The 26,258-nt window shown below is 38.6% G+C and overlaps 2 protein-coding genes across 4 annotated transcripts in view; one reads left to right on the top strand and one right to left on the bottom strand.

Annotated features, from left to right (window-relative positions):
• Window positions 1-879: 879 nt before the first annotated feature.
• Window positions 880-14,455, bottom strand: EIF4H (eukaryotic translation initiation factor 4H). Of its 3 annotated transcripts, none has more exons than XM_072415734.1 (7): window positions 14,299-14,455; window positions 9,291-9,478; window positions 7,470-7,534; window positions 7,251-7,347; window positions 5,411-5,461; window positions 3,745-3,912; window positions 880-3,046 (listed from the first exon to the last, which is right to left on the bottom strand). In XM_072415734.1, exons 1-7 carry the CDS (start codon window positions 14,355-14,357, stop codon window positions 2,907-2,909), a joined length of 768 nt encoding a protein of 255 aa, XP_072271835.1. In that variant the 5' UTR covers window positions 14,358-14,455; the 3' UTR covers window positions 880-2,906. The 3 variants fall into 3 exon arrangements, with proteins under 3 accessions (XP_072271835.1, XP_072271820.1, XP_072271825.1); XM_072415719.1 differs by lacking the exon at window positions 14,299-14,455 and adding an exon at window positions 13,496-14,226; XM_072415724.1 differs by lacking the exons at window positions 5,411-5,461; window positions 14,299-14,455 and adding an exon at window positions 13,496-14,231.
• Window positions 14,456-18,141: 3,686 nt separating this feature from the next.
• MYBBP1A (MYB binding protein 1a) overlaps window positions 18,142-26,258 on the top strand; it is a gene marked incomplete in the record, with an annotated part of 27,096 nt that continues 18,979 nt past the window's right edge. The window contains 11 exon segments of the mRNA XM_072405368.1: window positions 18,142-18,346; window positions 19,405-19,500; window positions 20,299-20,382; window positions 20,752-20,826; window positions 21,249-21,356; window positions 23,036-23,226; window positions 23,603-23,770; window positions 23,974-24,091; window positions 24,756-25,045; window positions 25,154-25,264; window positions 25,429-25,554. Of these exon segments, the coding sequence (XP_072261469.1) occupies window positions 18,164-18,346; window positions 19,405-19,500; window positions 20,299-20,382; window positions 20,752-20,826; window positions 21,249-21,356; window positions 23,036-23,226; window positions 23,603-23,770; window positions 23,974-24,091; window positions 24,756-25,045; window positions 25,154-25,264; window positions 25,429-25,554 (1,550 nt within the window).

Below are 26,258 nucleotides of genomic sequence, written 5' to 3'. Positions count from 1 at the left end.
GTTTGGACTAACATTTGCCTTCAGTAAAGCTTATTTGTGGCATAGATTCAAGATTCATGGTGCTGAACACATGCAAGGATTTTGATTCAGGTTGACATGACAGCATCACACAGTTGCTAAAGATTTGTTAACTGCACATCTATAATGTGAATTTCTTGTATCACCCCATCCCTAGGTGCTCTACTGAATTGATATCTGGAGACACTTGATAACAGTGAACACATTGCCATGTTCCATGTTGGAGTGGATTAGAGTTGTGCAACATGGCAGGTCTCACTTGGCAAAGAGACATTGCTTAATGCTCCTTACAGCGTCTCCATTTTCTTTATGCACTGACCAAAGAGGACTGTTGTGGGGCTTGGAAGAAGCAGAAATCAAGACAGAAACCAGCACTTGCTAAAGAAAAAAACCCAACCAGAATCTAGTTTTACTTTACAGTGGGAATAAAGTTTTGCTACAAGCAGGTTCTTTATTGCAAACAGGAAATGTCTCTTCTGCAATAAAAAAACAAAAAAACAAAACAGATTTGTCTGTTCACAATTCAGAATCAGCATTTTCCCCTGGTCCTCTTTCAAGTTTGGGCTTCTTACATGTACAGCCCTGTATAGAAAGAATTGCGAACAAGCAGGAAAGTTTGGGTTATTGCAGAAGGCATATAAGTTGTTCCTTTAGGGGGGAGTGCCTTCTCAGAATTGTTTTTTTCTTCTTTACGTAGGACAGACATCTAACATTTTTTTTTTAAAGTCAGAGTGTGCAATTCTTTTATCAATATAGGCCTCTGAGCAACTAAAAATTAAATCAAAAGCATCTTGTTACATTTACTTATATTAAAACTAACATAGCTATACACGCATGAGACAAATGTGAAATCACAGACTATTTCATGAAGGTTTTCTTTTATTTAAAAGATCTTCCACAAAATACCATGTCCATATATGTACTTTCTGTCATGAAGCAGAATGTGTAGAGTGTTTGGAATTGTCATTTAAAAAAAAGTCAAAGACCAGTTGTAAAGTTGTCGGTTTGTTCTGTCTTAAGCTTTCCCACATAGCAGATGGAAAAAAAAATCTAGATCAAATCTGAGGGGATGTTTCTTATTTTTAAAATACCAAACAAAGCATGTCTTATTTTATATACTATTGTTAGACAAATGGTTCTTATCAGCACTGAGCATGTATGGAGAAAAAGAAAGGAGAGTGAAGAGGAGAACAGGTTTGCAGAGACACTGGAGGTAAAATGTTATTTGCCTTTTTATTTTAATACTGGTTTCAACTCCTCTATCAGTACAATTTTTCACTGTTCCAGCTGCCAGTGAAGAGAGTACATATTTCAATATATGCTTATCTTAAACTCTGCCACAATTTCTAACTCGATATTAGGAAGCTACCATTTACAGGTAAAGTTGCTGGTTAAAAAAAACAAAAAAAACAAAGCAAACACTTCATACTCTAAAAGGAAGAAATTGCTCTCAGGCCTTCCTTGCGTAGGCACCAAAAGCAAAAGCCTGCACAACTTCAGGTAGTGTTTCACCTGGCCTTTAAACACTCCACAGCATTGGAAGGATAAAAGCCTGCCAGGCAATATTTATAGCAGCATGACACAGTGTACAGCAAAGGATTCTTGAGTGCTCATGTACCTGAGCTGACTATTACACTCCCAAAACCAGGGGGTGCTTGGCAGGCACTAAAAACTCATGCTTTATGCTTCAACTGGGAAGGGAGCAGAAACTTTGCTACAACTTATGAAATTTAGGTCTAACTTAAAGCTTGTGCAAACAAGAGCTCAAGCAACAAGGGTACAGAATGCATATCGCTATGAAGGTTGCCCAAACAGAGCTAGCACAAATGTTTAATTAGATCTGACACAAAGACCACATCAAAAAAAGTAATCAGAGCATGTAAAGACCTGGAAATGTGCCGCATGCACTTCAAAAGTAAGAGTGACCAACTGCAGAAAATGCAGTATACTTAAGGCTGAATTCATCCTATTTCATTTGAAGAGCTATAAAAAAAAAATGTTTTATTTTTATATGCTAGAAAGTCTTAAGTAGCAGCAACATAAAATACTTCCTATGAAAAATTTTAGTGCTTTACTCCTTTACTATTCTTACCCAAGTCATAAATCGCCTTTGTTGATTTTAGACATAATTTGCACAATACAGCACGGTGTCAATTTAATTGAGAGACACATTTCAGAGTAAAATTAGACACAAGTGATAGATTAAGCCATATAAGTAAATTCTATTTATCAAGTTAAATAAAAAAAATGAAGATATTTAGACAAATCTTCTCCACATGGAAAAGTGTATAGTACACTGTGTACATAGGGAGTAATAGGGAGGTGTTTGTGGTAAAGGCTTTAACGCCAAAAAACCTAGCCATGTCAAGATTACAACATACCAGGTGGTGGGTTTTTTAATCTGTGGCATATAAACATGCCAGGTTCTACCATTTCACAGAGTCTTGGCAATACAGAACGAAACATGCAGGTTAGAAGTGAAGCAAAGCACTAAGTAATTCAGGGGCAGCAATTTCAAGTGTTAGCAGAATAACACATGTGCCCCCAAACTTAACAGAAAAAGGAAGATGTACTGAAGAAATTGCAATTCATTTCAAGTCCAAAATTAATTTCATTTTTCAGGAGGAGTTCTTCCCTGCAGGATGGAATCCTGCAGACAGCAAGAGGAATAGAGGTGGAAACAGCACAATGCAGGTACTAGATACAGAAAAGCAGAGAACGTACTAAAAACCACTTGTTAACAGCTGACATGCATTCACAAGCTCAGTGTTCAGTTTCAGACAGGAGGGAAATGAGGAGTGAACGTCAGGAGGCAGGAATGGTAACTGCGGGGTTGATGATCCAGAGTGACCAGCTTACTCTCTCCTCTGTCCCTCCCAACCTCCAGCTCAATCCTTTTCCTTTGGTGCAGCTTCTTCTCTGGGTTTGGCTCCACCAAAGATTGCAGAGTGTGGATTGGCTACTTGATTGAGGGGAGTTCCAACCGTCCTTGGTTTAAGTTGAAGTCGTGGCCTCTGTGCTCTCTCTTCTGTTAGAATAAAATAGGTCACAGAAGTTCAACTCATTGGTATAACCTTCAGGTAGCTGTAAAAGGACAGCCTTTACTACAGAATAGATTGATATTTTCTGAACTTTTAGCATCATTGGATCACAATGAGTAAAATATGGTATGTCTTGCCACCATTTACTTGAAGAAAACACTTACAAATTAGCTAGAAGTTTCATAAAAGGTTGGATGGGAAGAGACTAGGTACCATAACAAAAGTTGAAATGTAAGCATGCAACATTTTAAAGCATTCCATATAAATTCACTAATACCTTCTCTATGTGTGCATTCCCCATAGCAGTAATCTATACATCATGGAATACTTTACCATTCCCTGCTTAAGGTCTGTTAAAAATCAATAGCTGGACTGTCAGCCTGCAGGATCTGCCTAACACCAGAGATGGGTAGAGAAGCTGATCACATGGTGGACAGTCTTGACCAGGCTCTAATTCTGGCCGGTTCATTTTAGATTTGCATGAACTAACAATTTTAACATGTGGGATGAGGTGGGAAACCTACAGTGTTTGTCAAAGTATTCTTTATATAGTAGCCTATAGTACCTAAACAAAAAAAGTAATTTTTAAAGCACACACCCAAGTAGGGGCACAGTATGATTTTAGCCTCACTTCATAAATAGTCCTATAAGAACATAGTTAATTAAATAGTGTTTTCTTTCCAACCTTCTGTGGGTTCTCTGAAGTCCATGCCACCAGGTCGTGGTCCTTCTCTGTAACGACCAGGTCCTGGAGGTGGAGGCCCTCGTCTGTCACCAGGTGCACTGCGACCTCCTGCTCCTCCACCTCCTCCACCTCTTCCTCTGCCTCCTAAAAAGTCATCATCCTTATAGCCTATACAAAGCAAAAGGAAATAAGAATACAAAAAAACAATTCATAGCCAGTTGAAGCTTCACAACTCAATCTCGACACAGCTTGTAGAATACATACTAAACTACTGCTGTCACAGGGAAAAACTTCTGTGAGGCTCCTATTAAAAAAATGCATAAAAAGTTGACTTTGCCATTCAAATTCCCAGAATAAAAGCATATTGTATGACTTTTTACAATCAGTAAGGGCAGCAAATACCAAACAAATAGGTTTGTTATAAATCTAGCAAGCTTTCACCAAAGAATGGTTCAAATTGTATTAAACAAAACCTCAAGTTGTATTGTTGGCATAATGTGAAATATAAACCAAACCCAAGAACAAAAGTGTACAAAAGACCACAAAATTAAAGCCAAACTCCATAAAAAAAAAAAAAGCGGATGCAACTGAATTTTTGCCTGTACAGCAACATTCTGATTATAAGTAGCCACTTGGATAAGGATCCATTAGCTGACAGTAAACCTATTGACAGAAGGAGAGGGCAGAGATTAGTCACAGACTTTAGTTGTCTGCTGCTCCTTCATTGTCCACAATCAAAGGCTAGCTTCTAGGAGATGGTTTAACTGTGTTGCTCAACAGCATTGGGCTAGCTTCATTGCATAGCAGAGCTCTATGAGAAGAAATGCAAATCTTTTGAGGGGTAGAACTGCCATACATGTATTTTCCTGCATATTTAGCCATTTGTCTGGGGTTTAGCTTTGAAACAAAATAAAGCCCACTGTAGCAGTTACATGTTCACAGCTGATGCTGTTGTAAGACTATGGCCACATACAGCTGATATGAAGTGGAGAAATGTTGAAGATTTAGAAGATAAAAAAAAGTATAAAGTAACAAAGGTGGGGAAAAAAGCCAAAAAACAAAACTCCTCATTTAGGCCCATGATTCATGTGTACTAAAGGCTTTGGATCAAGATTACACGTAGGAAAAATACTATAAAAATAATGTAAATTAGGTCAATGACATTCACAATTCTCTTGACACTTGTTTGATCAGGTGAAGCAAGGTATGCTAAAGGATACTGTATGGCAGTCTAAACATGTCTCAAATTCAGTTACTAACTAAGTAAATTCATAAATTACAAAATCGCCATAATATGTATCTATATTTTGGTGGAAAAGGGGATGAGGATGTGTTATTTGTTATACATTTATTGTGTACTGCCTTTACAGAATCAAAATACTCAATATTATGTTGACCATTAACTGCAATAGAAGTGCATAATAAAGTGGAGAACTATTATTCTCAGTTAGAAGAATAGGGCTTAAAGTTATCGTTTTGACACTACCTATTTTTTTTTTTTGTTTTTTAAGACATAGAAGTGAATATAAAAAAACCCACTAAAGGAAAAACAGTAAATATAGGAAAAAAAACATGTGACATTAGACATGAAAGTCAGTGCTAAAAGAGTTTTTCCACCATAGTGATACCCATAAAGGTTGTCAGCAAGTACAAATGCATCCTTTACCAGAGTTGAAGTCATCTTTTGGAGCACCTCTAGAGCCGTAACTATCAGGTCCTGAAAAAACAAGGCAATATCGGAATGAAATCTAATGCTGAAAAGGAACATTATTTTGGTTTATTTTTTTTAGTGCAGAATTAGAGGCCAAATCCCAACTGCATCAGTTAGCCAACAAGTAAGAAAGAACAGTTAGATAATAAAAAAAAAAAAAAGGGAAAAAAAAACACCAAAAGCTTCAACTGCAAAGAAAAGGTTACAGAATTCACTTTTCGATTACTCTAATGCACATTCAAACATGATCACAAAACCTTGATAAAATAACCCTCCTTAAGCAAATAACCATTTAAAAGTAAAATATTCTGTCATTTTAGGAACCATGAAGGAAGTTTGTAAACCAGTTCTCAGAGGAAAGCTTGCGATGATGCACTGTCAAATCGATTTACTTCCCTACTGATGTATTAATACTATTGAGGGAAAGAAACCAAAAAACATACAGTACAGAAAAGCATAGCTGCAGTTCCTATACCTCCTCTTCCTATGCAATACCTCAAAAAGTCAGATGTGGTGGTAAACCTAATTTGGTTTAGTTAAAATTTTTATGAAAAGCTGTATATTAAAGACAATATGCAGTCTAGTTTTGGGCACCAGTTCACAAAAAGGACATTGTGAAATTGGAGAGAGTGCAGAGATGGGCATCTAAGCTAATAAAAGTAATGGAGGAGCTTAGCTATGAGGAGAGATTAGCTGAACTGAATCTATTCTCCTGAGAAGAGACGTATGGGGGGGGGGATATGATCACCCTGTATAAATATATAAACGGTCCATATAGAGAACTCTCTTCACAATTACTTTAAGGGCATTACAAAGGACAATGGGGTACTCTGTGTCTGGAGTAACAGAAGTTTATTCTCCACATAAGGAAGGGATTCTTCACAGTAAGGTCTGTGAAAATGTGAAATAAGCTGCCTCGGGAAGTAGTAGCAAGTACTATAGATTGCTTTATGAAAAAGCTGGATGCTTTCTAGAAGCACAGAATATACCTGGGTAATTAATGATTTAAAGTAAAGATAACAGAGACTGTTGATCCAGGGAACATCTGACTGCCTCATGGAATCAGGAAGGATTTTTTCCCCCTTTTGAAGCAAATTGTACCAGGATTTTTTTTGCCTGGGATATGTTTATTTCCCTAGTGGTTGAACTTGATGGACTTATGTCTTTTTTCAAACTGACCTATGTAACATTGAAAAATGGTCTGCGGATGCATCAAGAAGATTAGTCTGCAAGGTTTCACTAGCCAGGAATGAACAAATGACATGTCCATTTCAGACAAATAGCTCTAACCCTATGGTCTCCAGGGTGAGTGACCAGAGCTGGGACCAATAAGTACAAAAAAATGCATTAAGTATAGATTTTACTGCAAAAAAGCCTAAATAAGGGCATGCATTATTCTCATCAAAACATGCTCTGGTAATTGCTAATCTGCAGTAAAATAAAACCCTCTATTTTAGTTGAGGTGCTGACCTTTTCGTTATGAAGGGAAAGGATGTTCATTCAAATCTGTTTCACTGCTTGCTTTTACCTGATCACATATGGCAATTTTAATTTACTGAACTAAACAAAATTTTAAATTCAATTTATTTAAAAAATTCCTCTATTATATATCCTCTATATTAGGAAAAATATGCATAAAAACAATGTATAGTTTTTTCCTCTACAAGTACAACTTACAGGGGGACACTACTATTTGATTTCAAATGTCGTAAGCAAAGTTTTTCGAAAGTACAATGTCAAGTCAGCAAGAAAAAAAGAAAATTAAGAAGAACTTAGATTAACAATAACACATTACCTCTTTCATCTGACCCTCCTTTCCTGAAACCAAAGCCACCTTTATCTTGTTTTCTGCCCTCTGCTATATCCACTCTCAAGGAACGGTCACCTAAAAGCTAAAAGAGGAGGAAGACAGAAAAAAAAAAAAAAAAAAAAAAAAAAAAAAAAAAGGGAGGAGGGGAGATTAATGTAACCAACACCAGAAGAAAAAACAAAACACAAAAGAAATAATACTTACTGCGCCATCATATGTCAAAGCTTCCTTTAGGGATTCCAGATCATCAAATTCTACATAACAAAATCCTGAGTAAGGAAAGAAAAAGTCATTAGAATATAATGATCAACAAAAGGGTGTACATCTTAGAATATGTCCCTATTATGATTTCTTTTTACCTAGCAACAAAGAAAGTAGGGTAGCAGTCGTGAAAAGGATGCCAGATGCAGTTATTAGTACATGAACACGATACCAACTTCATCATAACTGGTGTGATCACAATACTATGATGATCAGCCACAACTGACCAGGCTATGAGATGTTAACAATAGGGATACCAATGTACATGATCATGGGCCACTTTCTGGATACAGAACTGAAAATCATATTAAAATGGTGTAGTATACACATTTTGTAGGTATAAGAATAAGCTCCCATTTTGATACATTATTTCAAGGTATTGTAGCTGTATTTATACATTATAACAATACAAAAAGAAACTTTACAGATACAATTTATTTTGTTGAATGCAACAATCAATGCCTGTCACTTTACTTTTTCCTAAAGTTTTGAACCAGAGAATACATTGAACAAGCACTAGGAATAAAATATATATATTTCAAATACAAGGAATCAATACAAAGAGGATATGATATGTTCAGGTACATTTGTAGACAAATATTTAGGCGGTATGTTTGGGATAAATGTGACTGAAGTTTTCTATCTGCGCAGTACAGAGCGATTTTTTGAAGATCATTATACAGTCTATTTGGCAAACTAGCTGGTAAATGAGAAGTGTTGCCTTTATATAGCACACTGCAGAACGTCACCGACTTGCCAAAACAATATAATTTTTTTACCACGTGCACTTTTAGGCTGGGTCTACACGGATGTTTTTAAATACACATCTTAACGTTCCTATTGGGTTTATATGCGTTTTTAAACACAGTTATTAGTGTTTTAAAGCTTGCCTTTAAAACGCCTACGTCGCTTTCCCGTGTTTTTAACGCATTTTCGTTTTAAGTGCTTAAAAACGCCCAAAAAGCGGGAAAACATCCAATTAAAGTCAATGAAAGCGTTTACCCGCGTTTGTAGGCGGTTTCCAGCTTTAACCCAGCAGTTTAATTTTTTTTAAACGTTAAAAGCAACGTTTAAGATAAAGCTCATAAACGTGCCTCAAGCAAAATGTCCTGGTGTAGATTAGCCCATTGGAATGCATGGGGATTTCAAATGTGGGCTTTAAAACCTCAGGTTAAACGCTGGGGAAAACGTCCATGTAGACTAAGCCTTAAACTTTAAATAGTTTAGGTACCTTAAATAAACTTGGCCTCCCATATAGAGTCATCTTAGATGTGTATGTACACGTGAGATAATTATCGCCTGCAATGAACAGTCTTTCTTGTCTTGGGCAAGGATCTGACATGTGAACAGCGGCCATGGAAGAGAACGGGCACTATGTACAATGCTCGCTCGTTCATCTGTCACTAGAAACTATTATGTGAGCTTCCAGCGACAAAAATCTAATGTGTGTACACAGCTTTAGCCTGGCAGACAGCAAACCAAGCTAATTATGCATGATTCTATGTACACAGACCGAAGAAACATTTTGACTGAAAAAGTTTAGGAATGACATCCTTTAATCCCCAAGTCCTATACTTTTGCTTTATGCAGGAACTACACTTCAATGGTCAACTTAAATTGAACTACATCTTAAAAATATTAGGAAAATGTATTTCTCAGTTTCACACCGAGACACAAAATGATTACCACTGAATAATAAGGAATGCTACAAAACAATACTTTTTTTTATACCTGTGAAAAAGTATAAAGGAAGCAAATGGTTACCTTTGAACTTATCTGTCTCCTTGTCCCTGACAAGTCGAACACTCCTCACATTCAGTTCTTTAAAGATGGCATCTATGTCTCCTTGTACAGTATTGAATGGAAGATTACCCACGTATGCAGTGAATGGAGGGTCTGTAGGAAGCTCTTTCTGTTTACGAGGACCAGGGCCAGAATCACCACGTCGGGGCCTGAGAAAGACATAGCACATTTTTAAGTTATACAAAAGTACATGTAGAGAACAAAAATGGTATGTAATGATTTGTGAGAATGAAGTCTCTGGCCTGCCAAACCATACATGCTTTCTGCACTACTACTAACATTTGGAGTGTATTTATCAATGAATTATTATAATAGAAAAAAGGCATATATTTGAATAGCACAAACTTAGCACAGGGCCAGAGGTTTGTAAACAAAGTCATAAACATGGCAAATTATCAGCACTGGCAGGGATACAGATATATTTAGCTATCATCATACCGATGTAACCTTCCACTAACCCTCTACAAATCAAGCTCCCCAATCCAATTCATGGAGATGCTGCTTGGTCTCAGTGCAGGGTCAAATGTGGCATCATCCTATCTGCAGAAAACCAACTGGGTGAAAGGGCTCATAGCTCAGCCTAATGTAATCTAACTGATTTTCTAAATGTACACTTTATCAAATTATATCAGATAACAAAACAAGCATACAAACATATAAACTAAAACTGGCATACAACAGCAGTCTACGGCAGTTTATATAAAAAGCAAAGGAAAGGAAACAGGCTAATCAAGATAGCTAAAATAGCACTAAACCTAGAAGATAACAAGGCCAAGCTGGCAACAGCAAAGGACCCTACAAGCTGGTGCCTTGGGTGGGGGTGGGGATAGTCTGCCATAATTTTTACAGGTTTTGTGTGTACCTATGGCATATGGATACCAATACATACAAAAACATCAATATACACAAACTTTATGTTATATAAAATACATAGAAATGCTTTAGCTGGATCCTCCTAAATAATGTTGCACAGTCATATCAAACAGGTCACATATAGCACCAATTTGAGGGTCTTTCCTCCCACCTCCATGCTGGAGACCATCATAGTCTCTCGAACCTTATCTCTACCATGGGCTTTGCAGTGGCCTGGCTGACCTTGGAAGATTTTGAGGGAGAGGCAAGTTCACAGAATATTACAAAACCCAATTTGAGATGTTGTATTTACATGCAGCAAGCTGCTTTGCCATATTGCTGAACCTTTAATACTTAGCAGTTGCTCTGCAGACTATTTGGATTCCAAATGTGCAGTGATGACTCTGTGGGTAATCTGCCCAGATGTACTGGTAGATTTGTTTAATGTTACATATGCTAACAACTACATTTACATGCAGACGCCTGTATTCTGTGACAGTGCAGCAGAATTTCCAGCGTCATGCCGGCTTGTATTTGGATGGATACCTACATTTTAGTAAGTTATTTGCATAAGGTTATTGCATAATATAAAATATGTGCAACAGGATTTCTAGCTGCTTATAAAATCTTAAAATATCAACAGCTCCAATATTGTAGGTTTGCAGCAAATAGGACAAATTCATTGATATTTAGTCTGATTGTTAAAATCTGATCTGAACTTTGGAGTCTTCATACTTAGGTGCCAATGGCAGGTTGTGATATAGGACTGTGAACTAAAGATAATTTACCAATTTATGTCGGTAGGACAACTAGATATACTTTCATAACTTTTTTTTTTTTTTTTTTACATGAGAAAACTAGTTTCTCAGAAACACATATACCAGCTACAAATTAGATTATCTGTTGCAATTGTTTAAAGTAGATGAAAGCACCAATGTAGCTTTTTGAACAAATCTGCCATAATGTAGAACTATGATGTGCATCCTTGGCAAAGGCAGCGAAGTGTAATTCTGCTCTGAGGAACTGTAGCCAAGCTAGAAACTTTATATATTCTTAAAAAGCAGCAAATAAGTTTTTCAGTGCCTAATCCACGAACAGTAAATAGGGATTAAATGCACATTATTGTACAGAGTATTAGGGCAGCCCATTTATTTTAAGTGGGCTTCCATGGCAGCACAATGAATCTGATCCTTTTTGGTGGGAAAGCAATACATGGCAAAGAATGTTCCTTACAGTGTTGTTGTATTTCTTTGTGTGTCAGAAGCATTTCCATGTGTTGCAGTAACATACAAGGCACAACAACACTACTGTAAACATGTCCAATATATTAGCCCCTATAGCTAAAGTAAAAACAAAAAAAAACAAAAAAAAACATCTTCAATCCCACAGATCGGTCTATCAGTCAGGAAGTTTCTTCCATCGGGCCCTGCATCGTCCCGGTATCTGCTTCGGCCTGGAGCAGAGGAAGCGCCAGGTGCCGCCATCTTCTCCTCTCTTCTTCTTCAGTGTTCATCCTACGTTACACGATCTTGCACTGTGCAGGCGCGAGATTGGGTAACGTAGATTGGGGAAAACATGTCAATGTCACTGCACATGCGTGAGATCAGCAAGTATTTTCCCTATTGACGAAAAGGCTCGGGCATGCGCAGAAGGAGCAGCCACAAGACTCACAGGATGTGTGATTGTAGGTATGCCAGGAAGCTCTGCGCTCCCATTCATTCTTGATCGCCTAGGTGATCGAGAATTAAGGGGCCTGTGCTGCACCTAAAAAACAAACAAACAACATTTTTACTTTAAATAGGAGGGATGTCTACTCTTTTATGTAAAGTAAAAATTCTGAGTTTAGGTATGCTTTAAGAACATCTGTAGTCACATCCATTGTGAAACAAATCATCTCAAGGTTCACAACAGAATTATAACCTTGAACTACCTCCGAGCACCCGGCTTCTGGCACCGCATCTTCCAGAAGCCGAACATCTCATCAAACCATATTCAGAGCAGCAACAAGGACACCGACCAAGCACTTGTTGCCTTGCCGTGTTAATACTTGCCTTCTTTAGCCTTTTACTTTTGCAATTTTATATCAGGCAGGTCCTTTATTGCAGAAGGGACCGACGATGTTTCTTCTGCAATACAACAAACATGCCTGCCTGATGACAATTTTTTTTCCACTTAACAGTCCCTGTTCTGTCATGGGCACTGCCATCTTCTTACTCTTGAACAGTTAAACTATAGATTGCCTTTCAGGTCCACTCAAAAGATGGTCAACAGATGTGCATTTGCAGGGGGAACGAAGAGAAAGCTGTAAGTGCAATCATACTTACCATGCAGTGCTGCAGCACATATTTTTGTAAGGTGGGCACAGCAGCCAGAGCCATGGACCATGTCTGCCATATGCATCGCAGGCTCAGGACGGTGGACGGGTTGTGTCTGTGGACTGGCATCATGACGTCACTCTGGAGGAACTTTCTTCCCCTTTGAGTGACACATGGCTCCCTGCGCATGCACGGTCTGGAGTCCGCGAGATTAGTGATCTGTCAGCTCCAAAAAGTTGGGGATCTTAATCAAAACACCTGTGACTACACAATCAGCCACCATATAGCTGCCTATAGCTGCAGATTGCCAGCAGCTCCTGTAGGGAGTGCTGCTCCCAACAAAGAACAGAGACCACAGAGCAGAAGATAGGGTTCATTTAGGGCAAGTCTATACTAACTTTAGTTTTAAATGCTTATAAATGCCCATACAGCTTTTGTATGCATTTAAGAGTTTACCACAACGTTTTAAACCAAAATATGTCAGCAAAGAAGAAAAAAAACTCCTCCCAAATGCCCCAAAACGCCTATTCTTATCAATGAGTGTTTAAGAGTTTAAACTTTTTTCAAATGCTGCAGGAGACGGTTTTGTTACAGCCCATCAAGAAAAAAGTCCGTGACCCATTGGAATGAAAGAGAATTTCAAACAAATACGTTAAAATGCTCAAGGTAAATGCTTTGGTGATGTCAATGCTATATCTCCCTCTATATTTCAATGCACCACAAGCTACCACGAAGCTCCTGGAATATGAAACACATGCCAACACCTTGGAGCATACATTTCTGAACTAAACCTGAAGCAATCAGGAGATATTGGGTATAAAAATAGGAAGAATAGAGAAACTAACAATACAGCGCTGCAAAATATGTTGGCGATATATAAAACCTGTTTAATAATAAATGCTGGTAAGGTATAATAATCCAATGGTGTGCAATGACAAAGTTTAGCTTCAAAGTAAACGCGCCTCCCCCTTCTTCCCATAGCACATCAAACATCCTCACCTTGCACTTTTTGGGGTATCTTTGGCATTTCCGATTGGCCATTGCAGAATGATAACATCCAGTGCGGCAGCCCATTCAGTCCGGCACCATGAAATGCCCAGAGCATACACAGCTGGGTGCATGTTCTAGATGAGGATTGCTAACAGGCCCGATTGAGTTTGTGCAGACATGGCATAGAATGTGCCAGGATGTAGTTTGTGGGTTCATTCTGCCTAATTATACAAAAAAAGTCCTCACCTTCTGCATGCTATTCATATGGGAGGGAAATCTCCCTCTGCCTTACTACAGGATGCAGAGAAAGGAAAGATGGCAAATCCCATAGATCTGGTCCTCCTTCCTTTCCCACCATCTGTAGGGAGATTCCTATGAGGGGTGACAACCTTGCTCCATGTCAGCACATCCTGTGTCACCCCGGTGATGAGCTACACCGGGCAATGATCGTGCAACAATAATATTACCAACAACATCACAGCTCTCGTCTCACGGGGTCACCACAGGCCCGCCAGCTCCATGCAATCCACAATAAGGTATTGTTTTATTGTATTCCCGCTCTAAGGCTGTGGACCGGGCCCGCCTTCCGCCAGGTTCATACACCCAGCCTGCAGCACATCCCCGGTGTACCCGGTACGTGCCGTGCCACACGTGCTGCTACGAGCGGTGTGACCATAGAGCCGCACGACGGCCCGCCTCCCGCTCACTGGGCCTCACATCTATCGTCCGTCTCAGGCCTCGCTGGCTGACCGAATACCGGCCTGTTAAAAGCCCCTGTAAAGCCTCATATGGGATGCCCGACGCTTTCTCACCCTCTGCCTCCTCCGAAGCTACTATAGGCCCGGTCGTCGTAGGTATCGTAATCCGCCATTGCTGCTGTCTCCTCTTCGCAGCCGAAGCGGCCAGGCTGCTAGGACCCCGCAATATAGCACAGTCAGGGCTGTCCTTTGCAATGCCTGCTGTAGCCCAATGAGAGATAACGTGCTGTGCCGTAAAGCAGTGCATGACTGACACCACACTGACTGACTGCACACTCCTTGTATATATGACCAGATTACAGTTCAACCATAGCATATTAAATAATATAAATAAAACAGAAGTCTGAAAATAAAGTGCTTGTATAAACAAAATGTTCTACTATATTTCAAAGAGTATGGAAGGAAAAAAAACCAGCTTAATGTTTGCTGTATTTCATTGGGAACAGGATGTTAAAGGAAGTCTCTGAAAAAAGGGGGAAATTTCTTTTAACACGTTACCTCATGTTCCTGGGAAATATATAACATTTTGGGGTTCACATATATATATATATATATATATATATATATATATAGTGGGGTGATTCTCCACAATGGGGGACTCAGGCAGCAATACGTTTCAGAAAGGGTTGGAATTTTTCCACACTGTATCATAAAAAGGTTTACATACCTCAGAAGAAGCCATGAAATATTTTAGGAATGGTATTCTGGGGTAAAGTGGCATTTCATGAAGCCGAGTTGTAGCCATGGCTCATTCACACATTGATGCAGGTAACGTGAGTTGCAAAACACTGGGATAAAAATGGAATCCTCAAGTGTAATGAAGGAAGCAAGACATAAACAAGGAAGCATATACAGCAATAAGAATATCCAGACACATTTTATCCCCGTTATTAATAAATAAACGTGCGCTTGTGCCAACAGATAGTACTGAACAGCTCACTGCACTCATATACATCCCAATGGGTGGCAGCAGGTGAGACGCACATATAACCATGGGCACAGCTACCAGACATGAGGAAGAGATAATGGGCCTGATTCATAAAAGCTCTCCAAGGCTGGAGAAGATACACCTTCATCAGTGAATCTGGCTTATCCAGCAAACCTGAAATGGATTTCTTCAAAGTCATTTTCTATTTGCTAGCAAATGTTTTGAATCCATTCCAGGTTTGCTGGATCACCCAACGTCACTGATGAAAGTGTATCCTCACCAGCCTTGATAAGCGTTAATAAATCATGCTCAATCACACTGCAACCTCCATTTGATAAGGTTATTGCTATTTTTATATTCCATGGTTAAACGAGACTGCCAACTAACTGCAGAGAAGTGGTTAGGAGAGAACACTACAGAGCAAGGGAGAAAGTACTTCTGCACAGAGGTGAAATTCAGTGAACCCACAAAGAGACGTGCTACACATAAGATGATTCTCGCCCGATTATCACTTCAGGGCTATTTTCGGACAAGAATCTGATGTGTGTACACCAGCCGTCCGACATCGTTAATGGATCCATCCTGGATCCATTAGCGCCGCTCCTTCGTTCTTCCCCTCCCCTCTCTTTAGAGCAGAATGGTGCGGTATGTACAGCACTCGTTCATGCATCGTGCAGTCATTAGTAATTGGATAGGATCGTGAAATACCCTTTCTATCGACAATTATTGCATGTGTGTACATAGCCTAAGCGCCATATTTATAAAATAGATTATCAGACACTACCTCGTTGGAATCTTCCAGGTCCATGTATTTCAAAGGCAGTAATTAATTCCCATCAGGGAATGCCAGATTCCATGTTTTAAAAATTGAGCCTTAGATGTACTAATACAATTTAAAAAAAAATGTAAGCAACTTGTAACTAATGATATACTGGTGGCTGTTGTAATTGGGTATAAATACATCCATTCAATCTGTGATTGCAGGGCATTTCTGTAAAGAGAAGTGTTCATCCATGACATATGTCAATAAACTTCTTGTTTACAATAAATTATAAGTGTGAATTCCCACATCAGCAAGTACTAACACAACTAGATCACATGTAGGGTTACTAGGGAGAAGCCTGGTAGAACTTCAATGGGTACCATTTCAATTGGATACTGCAGTGAACTCTGTGCAAGGCAAGCTTGTCATTACCTATACGGTGGTCCCTGGGGAGCGGTGCAGCAAGCTGCCTGTGGGATTTCAGGAACCACGTGTTCCTTCAAGTAAACTTACTCCAATGAGGTCCAGGTTATCTGATGGGCAGGTCTAGACCTAGACCTCAGTGGACAAAGCCTGGCTACAAACTTCTGAATTCCCAGGGACCATTATGTGCAAGGTCCACCATTCTCAAGCCCCAGGTACACAAAGGCCAGAAACTGTCCAGACTACTTTTAGTCACTGAGAGTTCCCGAACTGGCTTACTACAAGGGCAGACTGACCTTGATCTGCATAGTTTAGGCTTTGAGGTCACTTGTATTACATGGATTTGTACAAATCAACAATACAATGATTTCATTTGCACTGACTAGCACAATAATGGGGATATTTGCACTGATCACTCAGGAAACACTGGATTTTAAACTGACTACTAATGTAAATCACATATTTATATGTGATGAGGGATTCTATGCTGCCCATGATTCAGCAAACCTACAATAGATCTGGTGAAGGATTGAAAACATTTGCCAATTAATAGCAAATTCATTTTAGGAAATCCATTTCAAGTTCTTCCATGATAATATCCAGTCTTTGAGAGATTTTATTAATTAAGCCCAATAATGCATCTAATATAAAAAAAGACCTAAGGCACCGGTCCCCAACCTCTGGTCCGCGGCCCATTAGTGGTCGCAGCTCTGGCTGGTGCCCCCCCAGCAGGGTCAGGAGAAGGTCAGAGCTGTGGACCATGTTGGTGCACCGGCCAGACCTGTGGACCATGTCACCCATATGGATTTTAGGCTCAGGGCGGTGGCTCAGAACTGTGATGGAGAAGTGCGTGGGTTCTGGTATCATGATGCCACTATGGGGGAAGTTTCTTCGCATTTGCGCTCCAGGGTCCGTGAATTTAGTGGTCCGTGAGCTCCAAAGGTTGGGGACCACTGACCTACGGAACAGTTGAGAATGGTGGTGACTTTTTGGTATGGTTATCATTTTCTCACAGCCCTGAACCACTCACTGGGGAGAAATACATGTTGTGTCTCCTGTGAACGTGTACTGATAATGATGGGGGCAGGAGTGATCAGTTCAGTACCCACTACAAATTATTCAAATGCTGGTCGTTTAACAACTTGCTTTGTGTGATACGCTACATTGACTAAAGAATATTGCGCATCCAACGCACTTCCAGGATTGTCAGATGCGTGGTGCAGGGTTGGGAGCTGTATTTCCATTCTTTAGTTCCTACCTAACTACAAACCTACCGAATGGTTGGTGCAATCTGGTGTTCATTTGCTAGTTAAATGTTCTTGATATAAATATGCAGCTGATTCCAGCATATTGGTGAGGATTGTGGAGATTCTTTAGTAAGCTTATCTGTTTGAGAGTGATGGATAGTAGAACAGGTAAATATTCATACAGGCTTTCCCCATGTATTTATTCTAGTGACACATTGCAACACAAGTACAGATCTTATTGTTCCTTAAGTGGACTCTATGTACTGCTGTTAAATGTTAAAAAGAAATGATATAAAACCATCTGAATTTGCACATGGATCAGTGTAAATCCAAGGGATTGGAGGTGCATATATATATATATATATATATATATATATATATATATATATATATATATATATATATATATATATCATAGTTTCCAACCAGCATGGTATGATTGTGCTGCAGTAGTGCAGGACAGATGCAGGGCTTTGTACAGCAGCAGCCACGCTTGTACACTCGGCGCATGCGCAATGACCCCGGAAGTGCCTGCACACACGTGTTCTGCAGAACAGCATGGCTGCAAACATGGAGGCTGGGAGCTCTGCACCGAAGGAGGACAGATTAGCAGCTGTTCGTAGCGTCCTACAGCAGAACAGACAGTTTCTGGACTTCTTTTGGGACATCGCCAAACCCGATCAGGAAGTTAGGCTAAAAGCCACAGAAAACCTTATTGAGCACCTGAAATCCAGCGAAAAGGTGAGGAGAGCGGATTGTATTGGTTTCTGGTGGTAGCTGCCTATTGAAAGGGATGCTGAAATTGTATTGAATTGAATTGAGCTTTTTAATTTTACCAAGTGATTTAATTTGCTGTATCTGAGAGCAGACATTATGGTTTATCATTTAGTGTCCCCCCCCATTTATAGAGACAGATTTGTAATATTTACCCCTGGAATTATTGGCCACACAAATTATGGAATTAAAGTGTTTGTCAAGTCAAAATTTTGATTTTTAGATTTGAATTAAAACTCAGAATACCCACAGTGATGACAATATTAAAAGTTGTGTGTTACTTCCCCAAGTTCTAGATTGTAAGCTGTTCGGGGCAGGGTCCTCTCCTTCTGTATCACTGTCTGTAACTGTCTGTCATTTGCAACCCCTATTTAATGTACAGCGCTGCGTAATATGTTGGTGCTATATAAATCCTGTAATAATAATAAAAAGGGGGGTGTCAGGTGAGTGTTTGTCATGTTAAGGGACTATGTATAAAAATTCATATGTGACTTTAACCTTACTTAAAGCATTTCTCTGGTGGTGACTTATCATTTAAAAAAATATGTACCTTGCAAGATTCCATGGGCAGCACCTAGGTTCAAATCTAGGCCTGGACTCTGTCTGCATGCAGTTTGCAGGTTCTCCCTATGTTTGTGTCGGTTTCCTTTGGGTACTCAGGTTTCAACACATCCAAAAAAAAGCATGAAGTTAGGCTGAATTGCTTCCCCCACAAAAAGTGACCTTACACTGTGTGAAAGACTTAAGACTATGGTAGGGACATTAGGTTGTGAGCCCCCTTTGAGGGACAGCTAGTGACAGGACTATGGACTTTGTACAGCTCTGTGTAATATGTAGGTGCTATATAAATACTGTGTAATAATAATTCACCAGCAGAAAGTATTTGCTGTGAATGTCAAAATTTTGTGTTTCAGTTGGTAAATCTTTCTGAGGATTATTTGTCTTCATATAGTAAAAATGATTGAAAATGTCAGTAATGCGTTTGAAATGTAAGTCCTCTAATATTTCACCCATCACTTTCACAGGAAGATGAGCTGAAATACACTTTTAAGAGACTTGTGGATGGATTGGCCGCTACTCGCGAGGCAGCACGCCCAGGATTCAGCTTGGCGTTAGCTCAGGTTTGTTTATTACAGCTGATCTTGGCTTTCATTTATTCTGATTATGTGCAATAGAATTCCTAGTTTAGCATATTCAACTGGCAGCCTTCGTGTGGCTCATATTGGTGTCAGCCTGGTGAATGCAGACATCACTGGATGAGGATTGGGGATCAGTGAAAAACTTCACCCCTGGCGACAAGGTGAAAGAAAAATGTTCTGTGTAGACCTGTAGGTTGGAATACTAATTGTATAGAGAACGTGTTTAATATTTTAAGCAGACATATTTCTGTGTCCTATCAGTATAATACTGTTACATTAAAATCCCCACTGTTAATATATCCAGGACCATGTGACTGTGCACTGCACTGTGGGATGTAAATAAATTTGAAGATACAAAAATTTAAACATTGTAAATTAACCCTGTAATGTGTTGTTTACATTTTTGTGCACTATGTCCTGTTCTGATGTAGTAATCGGCAGACCAGATGATGTAAAACACATCCCAGTTAATATGCAAAGCTGCAACTCGGCAGGTAAATATTTTAGAGGTGTTTACTGACAGGTGAGCGTTTCTTCTCCTCCCCTGTGCCCCCATATTTACGATGGTGCAGCAGGAAAGCATTGAATTAGACACTTATCAGCTAATGGAACTTACGTTGGTGGTTTGAAGTGAAAAAACCCAAATATAAGCGAAGCTTAATATATAATGACATTTAGGGGTGGTAAAAACTGTGCTTATATTAAAGTATATACAGTATATTCCTGGGCCTTATAAATATAGAATTCATAATTGTAAACCCTTGCTTTTTTCTTACAAAGGTTGTGCAGTGCTTTGAAGAAATCCCATTGACGACAGTATTTGAATATATTGATGAGAAATATAACCTACAGAAAGCAAAAAAGGTAAGTGTTTTTTTAATATTAGGAACTCTAGCCAATTCCTATTTTTTAGGAGGAGGATTTGAAGTTTTGCTGTGAAGCCACGTTGGAAAATTTCTTCCTGAGTTGTGTGTGGTCAGTAGGATAAATGGAGAATCCCTTAAATGGGGATAAATATTGCACTTTTTTCAAAAGTCAGGGAAAGATTTGATATATTACAGCATATGGTGTGATGTTGAAGATTTCCCTTTTTATCTGGTCATTGAATCAGAAAATGAGGAGAAATCTTCCTAGCAGTTACAAACTTTCGCTTGTCTATTAGTACTATAAAAAAAACATTTTCTGTTCTTATTGTAGCATATATTTAATTATTGTTTTTTCTGTAATTTTCAGAAACTTTTGAGAAATGCTGCCTTCGGCAATTTTTTTGGGGTGCTCGCTTTGTTCCAGTCTGGTCGTCTTTCCAAGGTAAGGATTTTACAAAATAAACATCAATATTTGCCCCCATTCTGGAAATTCTTCTTACACTTGACTAGAAAATGATTACTAAAGGTTAAACTCAGAATATTATTTACTAACCTTGGGATAATTTTGGGAGAGGAATATTGAATCTTTCTGATGATTAAAATAGTGAATATGACAGAACTGAGTTTCAAATAAATATCAAACAAAAAGCACCTGTTACCCAGGTCTGCTTTTTGGGAAGGTGGTGTTTCTTGTCCTTTCTGCTTGGCTACTATTTAAACTGCGTCTGCTTAAAGAAAAGATCCGGCAAGGCATTGAAATGTAGCGTCCACACAGTGTAAATAAATACTTATATACACACACATTTTATTCTATGAATAAGAAATTAAGTTAAACTGTTTGCAATTTTTTCTTTTCTTTTACAGGACACAAAAGTTCTACTTCAATGTGTGCAATTATTGCAGACCCTGGCACAATTTAGAGATGACTTGAAAGATTTGCCCAGGAAGACATTGGTGGATATTTTGTCAGAGGTAGGGACCTAATCTTTAAATGTTCATATAACTGCTCATATGTTTGCTTTTTGTTGGCATAGCTGTAAAGCACACAGCTAGCTTACTTCCAGTGCTCAACCCAGAAATTTTTTTAACCTCCCTGGGGGTATTAGAGTGTGGCTCTGGCTGGATTTTCCATACCAAAAGCGTTAACCCTGGACCACACTATTGGTGGAGTTGCCAGGGAGTTTAAAACTCCCACCTTGTTCCCACGTCCCAGCGGCATCCTCCAGCAGTCCCTGCAGTGTCCTCCAGCGATGAATAATGAGGATTTTTAAATGTAAAAGTGGTTAAAAATCCTCATTAATTGAAATTTCCTTCCCACCTGCCCAACAGTCCCACCTTCCAGCCTAAGACTTGCCGGGGACGCAGATGCTGTCTGGCATCTGCGTCCCCAACATGTGAACGTTGGGGACGTGAGGCCAGGGGAAGCAGATGCTGACTGGGCATCTGCTTGCGAGTTCTAGGCTGAAGGGCGGGACCGGGCGGGAAATTTAAAATAATGAGGATTTTTAAATGTACCGCTTTTATATTTTAAAAACCTCATTATTCATACCGCCAGGGAGGTTAAGCTGGGTGGGAAGAAATGTAGTAGGAGGGTGTAAGCCCCAGAATTGTGACCCAACTCATCAGTAATCACCCAAAAACAGCCGGGTGGTTACTGAAAAGTGCTGGGTGGTGCACCCAGCTAAAAGGGGGTGAGGAGAACACTGACTTCTTTTTCTGAACGCTGAAACAACAAATTTAGGATGCCAAGGATTCCAGATGTTTTCTCTCATTAATATTTGTAATGGTGAGAAGAAGCAATGCAAAACTATGCAACAGATCTGCTCTCATTTTTGTGCTAGGTGACAGGTCCTGTTTCCACCTCCTGTAGTAAGTGGACCACCTGTGTGGATACCCTTTTCTGACCATGCCCAAATATGCCTATTAACTGTGATGGGCGGCAAATGCAAATTATTCTGAATAATCCTGACACTGATATGTTTTCAATAACTTCCAATTATATTGGCTAACAAGAGTGCTGTCTTTTACCAACTAAAAATCAGTGTTACATTGATGTAAAACAGTGCTACTTTATTTACTAGCCTTGTGTGCAGTTTCAGATTTCTTTCACCACTGTAGATCCCTCTGTAGCTGACATTTTCTTTAATGTAGAGAAAATGTGATGATGCAAAGTATGTGATAGTATCATCGTGGCCTTGTAGTATCTTTGAATTTGTACAACATTATTGTATCCTGGATACATATTCTTTTTCACGTGTGTGTGTGTGTGTGTATGTATGTATGTATGTATGTATATATATATATATATATATATATATATATATATATATATATGTGTGTGTGTATATATTGTTTATTGTTATATTCCCTTCAGTAGACACAGAGGTGTATTCAATGTTCTCATTTGATATGTCTCTTTTATTTATTGTGTTCCAACTTAACCTAACTTTTCATCTGTCTTTAGTTAGTTTTATTCTTGTTTCTTTTTACATTTTTAATGTAGTAGCTCATGTGTTTCTGTTTTATTTACCTGGAGTTGGATTTAAATAATTGTATGCAGTAACAACCCTGTTTGAAGATCTGCCATAAACATATTACTTCATGTGGACCTCTGTAACTTGGTAATTCATTATCCTTTGTTTTCCACTTAGATTTCTGAATCTACATTTCAAGAAGTGTTATTTGAGGCCCTGCGCTCTGACCTGACATCAGCATTTAGCACTCCAGAACAGTTACACTTGCTGCTTGTGGGAATGCAGAAGTTCCCAGGAGTGCTTAAGCCAAAGAATTTAAAGAAGCTTCTTGGGTCTTCCAAAATTGTTACAGAGGAAAACATACCAAAGTAAGTTGATATGAGCAGTGGTATTATGGGGAATCTCTGCTAAGACTGGAGGCTACCATTGCTGACCTGTACTCCTGATAATGCTAGCACCCTGTCACTCACCTGTGACAAGTATGCAAAGTAAAAATTCAGACTTCATTTTTAAAGATCAACATTTGAAGACTTTATTTAAAATAAGTGGTGCTGAAGCTATTCCAAAAGTAGTTTTTTACACATCAATAAAAAAAATTCTCTAACACTTATTGGTAATGCTTGAAAATTGTTGATTTACTAATATACTAGTTGAGACATTTATAACCAAACTTAATTGGCTTAACTTACGTTTAAGAAACACTGCTATAAATTGCTTTTTTTAAAACCTTTTTTTTTTCCCAAGGCTGGTAGATCTGTTAAAAATGGCTGCCAAGTCTGTGAAAAAGGACAAGTGTCTCCCAGCAGTGGGTCTGGATGTGGTCAAGATCTCCCTAAAGGAGGATGCTTTTGAGTTGTTTTGGAAAGAGGTCGTGGAGAATGGTCTGATGGAGGAACAATTTGGACCATGCGTGTAAGTGTTCAGTTTCCCATGCTTGATAACATACGAAAGTGCGACTAGTCCATATTGTATTTAAGAACATATGTTAGCTTATTGCAGTGACATGAGAAAATCTTAATTTTTTGAACACACCTGACATTTTCATTTGTCCAATTTTTTTTTTTTTTTTTTTTTACCAAAGTTAAAGTTTTTTTTTTTTTTTCTTTTTCTTTCAGGTACATGTCTTATAGGCTCCTGGGTGCCTCTTTACCTCTGCTGGATAAAAACCAATTGCAGCTTGTCCTTAGAAGCAAGGTCATGTTGCATTATGGAAATCATATTGTCTCAAATCAGGTAATGACCTGTTGACACAACTGACTGATTTGAATTGTCTTGGTCTTTGGATCATGGTAACCATGGTTAGGAAAATAGAACACTATAGTCAGGCACCTCTTTACTCCCAAACCAAATACTATATTGCCTGTCCCATTTGAACAATCTTTTTTTCCTGTGCACTAGCAGGGATTCGTTTCTTAGATTTATGCCTGTTACTGATTTTTGTATCACCACTTTACATTAATGTTGTTTCATTCTGCATCGTATTAGCTGGTCATATTTGGGTATGCATATTTTTTAGAAAGCAAAACGTGCAGGCTGTCAGTCTTTTTACTGCAGACAAAAGTGTACAGCTGTATCTTCATATCATCATGACCTTTGTGCTTTTTCTGTATAGTAAAAAGTGCCTGGAGAGCATAGAAACTTTATGCAATCAAATATTATACAAATCAATAACTGATGAATTACAGCAATAATATGTTTTTACTGTTACTGAACTGTAGTCTGTTTTATGTAAATATGTGGCCTCCACCTGCCATATATGCTGTATTTGCAGCCCTGTTAATAGATTTACAGACTTTAAATTTATAATAATTACAGTGAAGTTTTCCATGCCTAACACCCCTTCTGTAAGTTCTGATTTAAAATTGTGTTGTGCCATTTGTTTTTTTTTTTTTTATAGCCCATTGATAGATTCAAGTTTTCCCCCGAGATGAATACCTATGTAGATGCCTTTTTGGAAAACTGTGAAGATGCAGAAAAGCAACTTAAAGTTCTTATGGGATTCTCATTGCTTACAAACCAAGGATACCCAGTTGTTCCCAGCACATGGAAAGTGGTCAGTCATTTAAAGCCATCTGCGCTGCAAAAATACATTGACTGGTTGAAGAACATGTTTATTAGTCCAGATCTTGATTCCTGCCTGGACTTCAGCACCAAGCGTCAGCAGGAGAAACAGGAGCAAGAGTTAACGTAAGTTAAATCATGTTGTATGTGATTTAGAAAAGCTATTCAACCTGTTAGATTTAAATGCTTATCTATAGGTGAACCTGTAAATGTGTAATTTATTTTTATTTCAAGAAATGACCAAATGGTGTTAAGACTGAGAAAATGGATCATTCCTCGGCTTACAAGTATTGTTGACAATTCCCAAGTAAAGAAAGATGAAGATCAAGTGATGGATATTGCACGGTAAGATGGTTTCAGTTTCACCCCATACAAATGTATCGTTTACTAAATAATTTTTTTGTGTATTCATTTAAAATGAAAGATATTCTGCTAGTTGTAAGCTAACTTTGTGTTTTTCACTGTACTGAAATCATTCTAACCAAGCTATCCGTTCTTTGAATCTGTAGGTTTATTTTGTTCCATGCGTTTTTTGAAGCTAAAAAATCGGCATCTGACATTCCGGAAACAGAGATGCGCCCAACAATACCTCTGGATGACAAAATACGTGCACATGTAGCCGATGCATTTTTCAGGTTAGAGATTTATTATGGCTTTGTAAAGCTGTTTGTGTTTATGTGTAATGCATCCATCATGATTGATCATTAGCTTATGCTTAAAGTCCTAGAAGGTAGAATGGAATTTTTTTTTTTTTTTTTTGGTAAGATAGCAGATTCTACAGATCACCACTGTCTGTAGCTATTGGCTAACCACAAGAATCTAATACAAAGATTTATTGTGAGTTAAACTACCTGTTAAATTGAAGTCTTGTCCTGGACTGCTTTACATCTGTGCTGGCCTACATTTTTTTCCCCTTGTTTTTTCCATCTTTTTTACCATCAACTACAGATTGATGTTTTGTTCTTGGCCTAATTACTTTTTGTTTACGTTTTATGCACTAGCAAACAAAATGTTCAAAGTCAGATAAAAGGCATGGTATTATAAGAGCTATTGCAGTCAATTCATTTTTGGATAGATTGAACATCTCTGCATCTCTACTTCTGAGCACTTGACAAACAATGCCTTTTCAGATAAGGTGCAAATACTGTCATGGCACACACTCATACCTAATATCTTAGAGGATTAAAATGTGTCCCTATTCAGTAGTTTGTGTGCTTGACAGTAGAGCAGATGACCATTACTCTTGCAGAGATACTGGCAAAGTCTCCTGCCCCTTATTTTTTTTCTTGGATGCCTCTGCTTCTGGCAAATGCAAAGCCTTACAGGACCCACCTGTTGC

The sequence above is a fragment of the Pyxicephalus adspersus genome, chromosome 1 (genome assembly GCF_032062135.1).
Source record: "Pyxicephalus adspersus chromosome 1, UCB_Pads_2.0, whole genome shotgun sequence".
NCBI lineage: Eukaryota > Metazoa > Chordata > Amphibia > Anura > Pyxicephalidae > Pyxicephalus > Pyxicephalus adspersus.
The sequence above is the reverse complement of the archived record's forward strand: the minus strand, read 5'-3'. Positions and strand labels throughout refer to the sequence as shown.